Source organism: Panthera tigris, chromosome B4, assembly GCF_018350195.1.
Source record: "Panthera tigris isolate Pti1 chromosome B4, P.tigris_Pti1_mat1.1, whole genome shotgun sequence".
Classification (NCBI taxonomy): Eukaryota; Metazoa; Chordata; class Mammalia; order Carnivora; family Felidae; genus Panthera; species Panthera tigris.
This window is the reverse complement of record NC_056666.1, coordinates 64,195,157-64,208,283: the sequence shown is the minus strand read 5'-3', so window position 1 is coordinate 64,208,283 and position 13,127 is coordinate 64,195,157. Positions and strand designations below refer to the sequence as shown.

The following is a 13,127-nucleotide window of genomic DNA, read 5'->3' as shown; positions in this document are numbered from 1 at the left end:
TCATGTGATGTAAGAAATTTTAATTAACCTTCTATTCTGCATTATAGCAAGGATACCTGCAAAAAAAATAAGACCTTTGTTCCTTAGAAGTTTATTTGCTCCTGTTGGTGCCCTTTCCTCTGGACATATCTAGTCCAGAAAGATAATAATTAGAGTTATCACAGACAATATTCTCAGCATAAGAACTTAAGGCTTTAAATATAACCAGAAGTGGGATCTAAAATTTGAAGGGAAAACAACCACCCTGTTTCCACAAAGTTGACGAGAGAAAGTAAAACATAACTGTGAACTCACAGAAGAATTTTTGATATACGGTTTTTAAAGGCATCAATGAGTCTTTAGCAACCCTGCAGCACTATGAAGCTTGTCGTTTTCTTTATATACTCATGACTACTACAAGTACTCTTTTAAAAAATCCAAATGTGTATCTATATATGGGACAGGGTATATTTAAAAGGTTTTTGTAAAAAGTTTAGTACTTTTTTAGGTTGGAGTATTTGTTTTTAATTGGGGTAGGTCACCTGGTGAAGGTAAGTACGCCAACCTGCATGTTATGTTAAACTTCACAGAAAATGAAAGGAGCTTGATGACGTAGTGCAGATGTGCTTAATTCTTTCACTATCCATACCCTTTGGAAAAGTAAAGATGCCCTTGACAGTTACTTGAATCCAAGGAATAATGCCCTCCCCTTCTCTTCCCGAGAAGTTATAGTATCATTTCTAGAAGTTAATTCTCTATCTCCTTGTGGCTAGAGGCATTCGTATTAAAATTTCAGTATAAAAACATACCCTGAAGAATTTTATTGCTTGCATACATGATGGCATCGTAGATGCCATTATTAGGAAAGTGGCTGGTGGCATTTTTCATTACCGAGTCCCACTTAAAATCTGGAGAGAAGTCTGCACTACATTTTGTACTTAATGTACCAAATGGGAGACTTTCAATAAAAGCAAAATTTAAGTTTAAAAAACTGGAATGTTTGTGGTGAGTAGCAGTTTTTATCGAAGAAGTACTTTTTAGGTTTGGAGGAAGGGCACTTTAAAGATGGCTTGGAAAGCACCAAATTAGGGAAGATAAAGAATAAAGCCTATATGGGATGTTGTTTTAATAGGAAAGCAATTAATTGTTTTTTTATGTTCAATTTGTCATGGCTGCTCAGGGGTGTCAAAAACCAAGATGGAGATGGTTCTTGAAACCAATCACACTTTGAAGTCTTTTAGTTTAGTTGAGTGTTTACTAAATGCCTAAGAGTATGCCCTTGCCTTTCTCCAAGTAAAAGCATTAGTGATTCTTTAAGAGAAACAGGTAAGGCTGCTTCAGTGCTTCTCTTTGTGCTTGTCTAAAGAACACGGGGTGAAACATGAAGACGGTGACTGAATAATCAGAAATTCTCTTCTAGTACGAATATTTCTGATTTTTTTAAATTAAAGATAATGTTAAGAGCATGATGATATTCTTTTTACAGGAGTGCTCTCTCAATAACCTAATTAAATGACATTGATATTTATTCAGCCAAAACTTGAGTGTGTCCATATCGCTCGATTTCCCAGGAGAAGAACTTACGGTAGGGAAAGTGTAGTCTGCTTGCTGTTCAAAAGAGTTTTCAAAACTAACTTGGCCCATAAATCTTCTAACTGGCCCTTATGTTTCCATTGCTCTGTCCACATTTACGAAAGTCATGTTTTACTGATAATCATTCTGCATTTTTATTGCTTCTCTTTTCTTGAGATTAAGAACACCAACACATCATCTATAGCTATAGTGTAACCTTCTCAAAAGCCGCCCTGAACACATATGGTGTACATACATACCCACCCCAAGGTTGGCAGCTAGAAAAGAGAAGTAATGTAACATTTCTTTGAGTCTGTCCCTTATTTGATAGGGCCTAAGAAGCTACCTTTATCTCTTTCTGACTCCAAATATTTGGTTTAATGTTAATGATCGTGGCTGACTTTCCTTTTTATAGAGGAAGGCAATCTGTGTCCGTCATAATCAGTTTACCTTCTTTTTTGGAGTGGGGAAAAAAGATACTTTAAATATTTCTTAAAACAGCAGGCCTGAATAAATGTGTGGCAGTCTCAAATTCTGAGTGAATCTATTCTACATTTAAGGTGTCATCCTCAAAGGCCAAGATAGTGGGGTCATTCTTGTGGATTTCTAGCTGACTTAGGCATTTAAACATGATAATGTTTGGGGCATAACAGGCTACATGAGGGGAAAAATACTAATTTGGGAAAAAGATTAAATTAAATAGTCAACCTAATGTGAGATTTTAGTCACAACCACAGTATGGTGAAAAGTAGCCTTTGTACAAGAAATCATGTTTGGACTATTAAAAATTCTCCAGAAGATGAGAAAAAGCGCTCAGACTCTCTTCAATCATCTTGTACCTCCCCCAAACTTGCCATTAAAATATTGCTTTTCATTATTGTGTTTCTCCCTCCTCTTCCTCACTGAGGTGGTTAAAAGAGTTGAGCATAAACTTCCTCTAATATCTATCTCCCTGCACCTCAAACACAGGTGATCACGTGTGAATTTTGTTCCCCATCGGAAAAAGGAATAGGCCCACACAGTTATCTGAAGTGTTAGTTATATAGTCCGCATTTGGCCATACTTTAACAGTCTTGTGGAAAAGAAAAACATTACAATCAATGTAGTTTCCCTATGTCCCAGTTCTGTATAGAGTCAGGTATCTTGTACAGTTTAGGTTTCTGTGAAAATTTGTGCACATGCTGATATTAACTGCTGCAAAAATTGCGAGATTGTGAAAGATAAAATAACCTGTGTGACTTTGACCATCCCAGTGACCAAAGTGCACTTTATCTCAGAATAATCAAGACTGAAGCATTAATTACACCCTCATCATATATTTCAATAGGTATTATTAGCACCTTCAAAGAGAGGCACTGTTTTAAATAGGCACAGAACGAAAAAATAGTACTTTAAAAATACTGTTGGAACTAATATATCCCATGCCAAATAAATTACTGCTTTTTCTTATTATAAAAATATCAATACCTTAAGATGTCAATCAGTTAAACATAAATCACCAAAAACATTTCTTAAAGTTTAGAACACTGTTCAATTGCAAGATAAAACATGCTTTACATTTAAAAAATAAATTAGAGACAAATATGAACCTAAAGCTGAAGAGAAAAGCATGTATAATATAATTATATTCATATTTAATACTATATACACATAATTGCTATATACTTGAGATATTTTATTCTTAGGAGTATTTCTACAAAAACAAGTATTATCTTTTCTTAATAAGTTGAAAGTTTGAACACCAACAATTTGTCCTTGTTGTTTTAAAAGAACATACATCATTTATGCAGCTTGAGCTTTATAAACTAAATTAAATAAGTTAATACAATAGCCTAAACTGTCCCTGTATTTATTTATTTATTTATTTATTTATTTATTTATTTATTTATTTTTTTACCACGGATCTATTTTGGCAACATGGAGGTATATCTTTCAAACTGTTACAAGTCCTACCTGTGAAGGAGAAGACATTACAGGACCTTAAATGGAGGTGGCCTATTCTAACCTGATAGTGATAGAATCCACTGATAACATTTTCTTCAAGACAAAAGTACATATGCAAGGAATAGCTCATTAAAAAATGTTCCATTTTCACATTATTTCAAACTTTTACCGGTAGAATGGCTCTGCACATTAGTTTCACTATGAATACAGAAACATAGGAAAGTACTTCCCCAAAAGATGCATTTAAGAGCCTATATTTTTCAACATAAAGTGCTAAGAGATGAATGAGGAGGGCTGGGAATGTCTTGAGCTGTAAATCTTAGGACCTCCACACTGTGGATGGTCCTGAAGTTCAGCATTCTGATTTTTTCTTAGGTTCAGGATGATCATCCAAGGTGGTTGGATGCTTGTTGGGACCATCTGGTGTCTCACCTGTGACAGCTAAAAAGATGATTTTCAGCCACTTCTGTTTCAGTTCCTCACTGTCTGCGGCAAAGCTGTGCACAGACTTGGACTGGGTCAGTTTGAAACTGTGCGGCAGGTCTGCACTCCTTGGCATATCGTCCACAACGTAACCCAGGAGTGGAATGGTGGCCTGGGCTCGGACATCCTAAGGAAAAAACATGGTACATAGGAGCGTGAGATGTACTAGCTTGCTGTGCATGGGCCTGTGTGACCTGGCTCCCACTAAACCTCTTTTGCTACCACTGTTCTACACAGATGCACCCTGTGAGCTCTCCGTGGACAGAGATGGGCATCCAGGACTTAGCATACTGCCTGCATGTGAGGCCACTGATAATGCTGGCTGAATGAATTAATGAATGAGAGCTGATACCTAAATCAGCTACGATTCACTGATCCTACACCCTCTCTCTGTGAAGGAGTCTATTCAACTCTTCATTCAGATGAAAAAGGGAAAAAAATTAGGTATCGCATAAAAGCCGCAAATGTTAATGATGATTTCATTACCAAACGCAGCTTTATTTGGTGATCCATTTATTCAGGCATCAATGTATTTATGCACAAAAACAGTTATGGGAAAAACAACGAAACAGAAGACAATATATACCTTGGTATTTGTAGTCTATTTCTAAAATAAGGTTTTCCTAGCTCTTAATGCAGACATAGGGTAAAATACAACAGATGCGTTGAAGATTTTATATATTTCCAGGTGAATGCAGGTGTTTTTCAAGCACAACACAAGCCACAGTGTCTGGGGCTGCTCTGGTGAGAAGCTCAGCCTGCATGTCTGTTGTTCCCATAGATTTAGTTCACATCTATGCACACATGGTTCTCAAAAACTTACTACTGGATAATGTTAATCCAAGGTTGATTTAAATTCCCCTTCCTCTCATATTCTTTTCTTTTTCAGGTATCCATCCATTCAGGAAAAAAAAAACCCAACTTATAATCATTTCCTGGCATTATAAAGGCTCCTTCTCCTCCTTGCTTCTCCCTCTGCTTCACCCCTTCTCTCATGCCCCCTCCTAATCCAACTCACCCTTTCTCAAACCACTGGAGAGGAATGAGAAGAAGGGAGGAGACAAATGAGGCACAAGGGGAAGAAATTATGGGCTATATTTTAAAAAGCAGCCTAAAAACTTTAAAAATCAGTTTAAATAAACTTGAATTTTAGTTACTATTTTTCAATTGTAATGAAAGACAATGCAAGTGGTTGAACTCTCTTGTTCTATAGAGGACAGTAATGGAAAGATTTTGATTTCAGTGTCTATTCACCTCCCTTTGTACCCCAGGACCTCCATCCCCTCAGAAAAATGCAGTTTACATACCTGGGGGGCACCGTACATGTACAGCACAAGAGGGTCTTGTTTGGGGATCACACACCAAGCTTTTTGCCAAGGTTTTGACTTTTCCATATACTGAAGAAAGCTGCACACTACACTGTTTCCAGACACTTCTGCTGATTCAATCTAAAAAATACAATGGAAGGAGAGTGAGAGAAAGAGAACACAAAATGAACTGGGTAGAGAGTAATTCACCGTATTGGAACATTCATAAAGTACAATATATTCATATAAAATGTCTCTCGGGGATATCCAAAAAGGGCTCATCCCCAATTATTATTTAAATACTTATCTAGATCTTTTATGAACAAGGGAAAATATTTAAGTATTACCAGGCCTCAAATTTAAATAAAGTTGAACATTTATTGAATGCTTGCTATGCAGGCACTTTTCTTAGTTCACTACTTCATTTAATCTTCACCAACCCTAAGAAGATATCATTTGCATTCTCTCTGAGGTTCAGAGAAGAAATTACTTTCCCCAGGTCACACATTAGGAATTTCCATGCTAGAATTTGGATCTGGATCCAGAGCCTGAGCTTTTTTTTTTTTTTTTAATTGATTTTTTTTAATGTTTATTGGAGAGAGACAGAGCATGAGCGGGAGAAGGGGCAGACAGAGAGGGAGACACAGAATCCAACCAAAGCAGGCTCCAGGCTCTGAGCTGTCAGCACAGAAACCAACGTGGGGCTCGAACTCACAAACCGTGAGATCATGACCTGTGCCAAAGTCGGACACTGAACCGAATGAGCCACAGAGGTGCCCCCCAGAGACCGAACTTTTTTTTTTATTTAAAAAAAAAATTGTTTTAACGTTTATTTATTTTTGAGACAGAGAGAGACAGAGCATGAACGGGGGAGGGGAAGAGAGAGAGGGGGAGACACAGAATGGGAAGCAGGCTCCAGGCTCCGAGCCATCAGCCCAGAGCCCGATGTGGGGCTCGAACTCACAGACTGCCAGATCGTGACCTGAGTCGAAGTCGGACACTTAACCGACTGAGCCACCCAGGTGCCCCGAGCCTGAACTTTTAACCACAATGCTATACCAGCATCAATGATATAATAACGCGATAGCAAAAAGGTAAATACTGACCAGCAATCAGAATCCTGGAACCCGAGATAATTTAAAAGTTTTTAAAATTGTAGCCCTCAACAAGTACAAAAAGATCGAGATCATTACCGTGCATATATTCAGACCACAATGCTATGAAAGTCGAAATCAACCACAAGAAAAAATTTGGAAAGGTAACAAATACTTGGAGACTAAAGAACATCCTACTAAAGAATGAATGGGCTAACCAAGAAGTTAAAGAAGAAATTAAAAAGTTCATGGAAGCCAATGAAAATGATAACACCAGAACCCAAAACCTCTGGGACGCAGGAAAGGCAATCATAAGAGGAAAGTATATAGCAATCCAAGCCTTCCTAAAGAAGGAAGAAAGATCTCAGATACACAACCTAACATTACGCCTTAAAGAGCTGGAAAAAGAACAGCAAATAAAACCCAAAACTAGCCGAAGACAGGAAATAATAAAGATTAGAGCAGAAATTAATGCTATCGAAACCAAAAAAACAGTAGAACAGATCAATGAAACCAGAAGCTGGTTCTTTGAAAGAATTAACAAAATTGATAAACCACTAGCCAGTTTGATCAAAAAAGAAAAAGGAAAGGACCCAAATAAATAAAATCAAGAATAAAAGAGGAGAGATCACAACCAATACAGCAGAAATACAAAGAATAATAAGAGAATATATTATGAGCAATTATATGCCAATAAAATGGGCAATCTGGAAGAAATGGACAAATTCCTTGAAACATATACACTACCAAAATTGAAACAGGAAGAAATAGAAAATTTGAACAGACCCATAACCAGTAGGAAATCGAATTAGTAATCAAAAATCTCCCAAAAACCAAGAGTCCAGGGCCAGATGGCTTTCCAGGGGAATTCTACCAAACATTTAAGGAAGAGTTAACACCTATTCTCTTGAAGCTGTTCCAAAAATTAGAAATGGAAGGAAAACTTCCAAACTCTTTCTATGAAGCCAGCATTACCTTGATTCCAAAACCAGACAGAGACCCCACTAAAAAGGACAACTATAGACCAATTACCCTGATGAACATGGATGCAAAAATCTTCAACAAGATATTAGTCAACCAGATTCAACAATACATTAAAAGAATTATTCACTACGACCAAATGGGATTTATTCCTGGGATGCATGGCTGGTTCAATATCTACAAAACAATCAATGTGATTCATCACATCAATAAAAGAAAGGACAAGAACCATATGATCCTCTCAATAGATGCAGAGAAAGCATCTGACAAAACACAGAATCCTTTCTTGCTAAAAACCCTCAAGAAAGTAGTGATAGAAGGATCATACATCAAGATCATAAGAACCATATACGAAAGACCCAATGCTAATATCATCCTCAATGGGGAAAAACTTCCCCTAAGGTCAGGAAAAAGACAGGGATGTCCACTCTCACCACTGTTATTCAACATAGGCTTGGAAGTCTTACCCTCTGCAATCAGACAACACAAAGAAATAAAGGCATCCAAATTGGCCAGGAAGAGGTCAAACTTTCACTTTTCACAGAAGATAGGATACTCCATATGGAAAACCAAAAAGACTCCACCAAAAAACTGCAAAGTGGCAGGATATAAAATCAACGCACAGAAATCGGTTGCATTCCTATTCACCAACAATGAAGCAACAGAAAGAGAAATCAAGGAATTGATCCCATTTACAATTGCACCAAAACCCATAAAATACATAGGAGTAAATCTAACCAAAGAGGTGAAAAATCTATACACTGAAAACTATGGAAAGCTGATGAAAGAAATTGAAGAAGACACAAAAAAATGGAAAAAGATTCCATGCTCCTGGATAGGAAGAACAAATATTGTTAAAATGTCAATACTACCCAAAGCAATCTACGTATTCAACACAAAATAACACCAGCATTCTTCACAGAATGCTCTCAAAATAACACCTTTTTTTTTTTTATTTTTTAATATATGAAATTTACTGTCAAATTGGTTTCCATACAACACCCAGTGCTCATCCCAAAAGGTGCCCTCCTCAATACCCATCACCCACCCTGCCCTCCCTCCCACCCCCCATCAACCCTCAGTTTGTTCTCAGTTTTTAACAGTCTCTTATGCTTTGGCTCTCTCCCACTCTAACCTCTTTTTTTTTTTTTTTCCTTCCCCTCCCCCATGGGTTTCTGTTACGTTTCTCAGGATCCATATGGTATGAGTGAAACCATATGGTATCTGTCTTTCTCTGTATGGCTTATTTCACTTAGCATCACACTCTCCAGTTCCATCCATGTTGCTACAAAAGGCCATATTTCATTTTTTCTCATTGCCACGTAGTATTCCATTGAAAATAACACCTCTCAAAATAACACCAGCATTCTTCACAGAGCTAGAACAAATAATCCTAAAACTTGTATGGAACCAGAAAAGACCCCGAATAGCCAAAGTGATCTTGAAAAGGAAAACCAAAGCAGGAGGCATCACAATCCCGGACTTCAAGCTATACTACAAAGCTGTAACCATCAAGACAGTATGGTATTGGCACAAGAACAGACACTCAGATCAATGGAACAGAATAGAGAACCCAGAAATGGACCCACAAATGTATGGCCAACTAATCTTTGACAAAGCAGGAAAGAATATCCAATGGAATAAAGACAGTCTCTTCAGCAAGTAGTGCTGGGAAAACTGGACAGCGACATGCAGAAGAATGAACCTGAACCACTTTCTTACACCATACACAAAAATAAACTCAAAATGGATGAAAGACCTCAATGTAAGACAGGAAGCCATCAAACTTCTCGAGGAGAAGGCAGGCAAAAACCTCTTTGATCTTGGCTGCAGCAACTTCTTACTCAACACGTCTCCAGAGGCAAGGGAAACAAAAGCAAAAATGAACTACTAGGACCTCATCAAAATAAAAAACTTCTGACAGCAGAGGAAACAATCAGCAAAACTAAAAGGCAACCGATGGAATGGGAGAAGGTATTTGCAAACGACATATCAGATAAAGGGTTAGTATCCAAAATCTATAAAGAACTTATCCAACTCAACACCCAAAAAACAAATAATCCAGTGAAGAAATGGGCAAAAGACATGATTAGACACTTCTCCAAAGAAGACATCCAGATGGCCAACCGACACATGAAAAAATGCTCAACATCACTCATCATCAGGGAAATACAAATCAAAAACAGAATGAGATACCACTTTTCACCTGTCAGAATGGCTAACATTAACAACTCAGGCAACAACACATGTTGGTGAGGATGCAGAGAAAAAGGATCTCTTTTGCACTGCTGGTGGGAATGCAAACTGGTGCAGCCACTCTGGAAAACAGTATGGAGGTTCCTCAGAAAATTAAAATAGAACTACCCTACGACCCAGCAATTGCACTGCTAGGCATTTATCCAAGGGATACAGGTATGCTGTTTCGAAGGGACACATGCACCCTCATGTTTATAGCAGCACTATCGACAATAGCCAAAGTATGGAAAGAGCCCAATGTCCATGGATGGATGAATGGATAAAGAAGATGTGGTATATATACACAATGGAGTATTACTCAGCAATCAAAAAGAATGAAATCTTGCCATTTGCAAGTATGTGGATGGAACTGGAGGGTATTATGCTAAACGAAATTAGTCGGAGTAAGACTAATATCATATGACTTCACTCATATGAGGACTTTAAGACACAGAACAGATGAACATAAGGGAAGAGAAGCAAAAATAATATAAAAACAGGGAGGGGGACAAAATGTAAGAGACTCTTAAATATGGAGAACAAACAGAGGGTTGCTAGAGGGATTATGGGAGGGGGGATGGGCTAAATGGGTAAGGGGGCATTAAGGAATCTATTCCTGAAATCATTGTTGCACAATATGGTAACTAATTTGGATGTAAATTAAAAAAAAAAAAAAAGGTTCTAAAATTGCAACAACTCTTTGACGACCCATTTATAGTTTTCTGCTTTGTCCCCTGATATATATATATCACTGGCTAAAAAGGGAACAAAATCATTGACTAAATAGATTTTATTATACACATTATGGGAAGCAAGTGGTTTGCTTCTATTTTCAATTGCTCAAATCTTTAGGGTAGCACTACTCAGTGCCATCCACTGAACAGTGCTGGTTCACAAACTGCTCTGTTACCCATTCCAGACAAAGCACAGAAAGTAGGAATAAGCACTTAGAAACTTTTAGAGCAATTTGACTTTGTGATGACATGCAAGCAACATGATTGCATATTTTACAAAAATATTGAGTTGTGTGGCTTGGAAATAAAACTGGCCCTTCATCATAGATACCTTAAGGAGCATTGGCAGGCAAACTACGGCCCACCAGCCCACCACCTGTTTTTGTATGGCCTAAGAGCTAAGAATTTGTTTAGATTTTTTTGACTTTTATAGATAAAATTTAAAATCAATCTGATGACAGGGAACACTAACTTTGGACTCCAATGAAATGAAACGTTATCTCCCCTACCTACAAAGAATTCCAATCTTATTGCCCTATGATAAAAAACTATACTACATTATTATTGTATTTTGAATTCTGTCAGTAAAAATTTGTGAAAATGTGTTTTCTTTCTTATTATAGAAGTAATGTTTTCAGGTTTTCCTCTTGGCCTGCAAAGACTAAAATAGTTTCTCTGACCCTTTACAGGAAAAGTGTGTTGACTCTCGGTCTAAGGCACATAACACACTAGCTGGCAAGAAGCAAGTTTCAAAATGCATGTACGTGTGTGTACATGCACATATACATACTTATCTTCTACTTATAGACCTCACATAATATATATATATATATATATATATTTTTTTTTTTTAACGTTTTTATTTATTTTTGAGACAGAGAGAGAGCATGAACAGGGGAGGGTCAGCGAGAGGGAGACACAGAATCTGAAACAGGCTCCAGGCTCTGAGCTGTCAGCACAGAGCCCGACGCGGGGCTTGAACTCACGGACCGCGAGATCATGACCTGAGCCGAAGTCGGCCGCTTAACCGACTGAGCCACCCAGGCACCCCAAGACCTCACATAATATATTTATTTGATTAAATAAATATAGGTTTTTCGAGAAAACTACCTAGAGATTTTTAATTCAGAGATACAACCTGAAACCCATCCCTTAAAACAAGTCATTGGACTCATTATATTATTGCTGTGTTTAAAAGTCTTAAGGCTGTGTTCTTGGGAGCCAGTGAAACATGTCTTTCCACCTCCTCGCCAGGGAAAGCCCCATTTAGGTCTGCCTACAAGCAACACATATACCCTAGAAGAATTCAGAGTTAAACTTTTAGCTTTTCAGCCTTAAATGGACTCTGAAGTTTATGATTCTTTTTCACTTAACAGAAATGACCCTTGTATGCTTATACTGTATAGATGCTCAATAAACAGTCATTGATTTTTTTTTTTAATATTCTTAAAATGTTTATTTATTTTTGAGAGAGAACATGAGCAGGAGACGGACAGAGAGAGAGGGAGACATAGAATCCAAAGCAGGCTCCAGGCTCTGAGCTGTCAGCACAGAGCCCAATGTGAGGCTCTAACTCACAGCCGTGAGATCATGACCTGAGCTGAAGTCAGATGCTTAACTGACGGAGCCACCCGGGTGCCCCAACTGTCACTGATCCCTAATAAAGCATGGAAATTCTTAGTAAACTATGTATGTCTATGACTTTAGATACAAAGAATTATGGTCATGAGCCTATTCTTCACAGACCTTCCAGGCTACCTTGAAATTTCTGCCACAAAGGCCTTATTATATAATTTATTCCTTATGTTAGTATCTTTGAGTGTGAAACTCATTTCAGGTACAAGCTGCATCATAGTGCCCAGGCTTGGGAGGTTCTGACTATTCTAAAAATATGAGTCACATTCACTTGCTAGATATTTTAATAATATTTCAAAGCAGTTACCAGATTACTGTCACTGGCTGCTAAATGATGTTTTTAATACAATAAGCTGGAAGACGTTTTCAGGTAATAAAGTAATAATTTAATATGAATTTTAATAATTTCAGACAGTGGCTTTTGAAGCCAATATGATAAAATTACCAGGTAAACACTTTCCTATTAAAAAATACAGTGGAGGGGCACCTGGGTGGCTTAGTCACTTAAGCATTCGACTTTGGCTTAGGTCACAATCTTGCAGTTCATGGGTTTGAGCCATGCATCTGGGCTCTGTGCTGACAGTGTGGAGCCTGCTTGGAGTTCTCTGTCCCTCCCTCTCTTTCTGCCCCTCCCCCAATTGCACATTATCTCTCTCTCTCAAAATAAATAAATAAACTTTAAAAAAAATACACTGTAATGTTGGGCATCAGAAGAGACAACAATTCATACTCTTAATATTTTATTATAGCTGCTTTCACAACATTAATGTATTTCACTCTCAAATGATGTTGACTAAACATAGCACTGACCCTCTTCTTTCTACACAACTGAATATGATCCCAAAATTAAGCAAGATGAGAGAAAAGTATGAATCTTGCTTCTTCTTCAAATTGTTAAATATTAAGAGAAATAATAAAATATGCTATTTGTATTCTTTAGGGCTAAAAAACAATTCTACATTTCTTGCATAAAAATTTCAGTTCTCCAATATTTAATATTCCATACCTCTAAAATTCCTTTTCTCTTCTTTTCTTCACTGTCTGTGAATCCACTTATTATTTGATAACAGTCTTTACAAACTTTGTTCAATTTTCCACCATCATACTCAAGTTGAGCTTTGTAATCAGAACACTTCCAACAAACCACCTTAAATTAAAAAAAA

General features: G+C 37.4%; 1 protein-coding gene across 3 annotated transcripts in view; it reads right to left on the bottom strand.

Annotated features, from left to right (window-relative positions):
- The window catches only part of FGD4 (FYVE, RhoGEF and PH domain containing 4), a 129,038-nt gene that overhangs the window by 28,858 nt on the left and 87,053 nt on the right, over window positions 1–13,127 (bottom strand). For 2 of the 3 annotated variants that reach the window (XM_042992084.1, XM_042992085.1), the window contains exons 15-17: window positions 12,971–13,111; window positions 5,286–5,426; window positions 3,928–4,105 (exon numbers count right to left, since the gene is read on the bottom strand). In XM_042992084.1, coding sequence (XP_042848018.1) covers window positions 3,928–4,105; window positions 5,286–5,426; window positions 12,971–13,111 — 460 coding nt within the window. Of the gene's footprint in view, window positions 1–3,637; window positions 4,106–5,285; window positions 5,427–12,970; window positions 13,112–13,127 lie in introns of those variants that run through there. The other variant, XM_007090721.3, reaches the window with a different exon arrangement.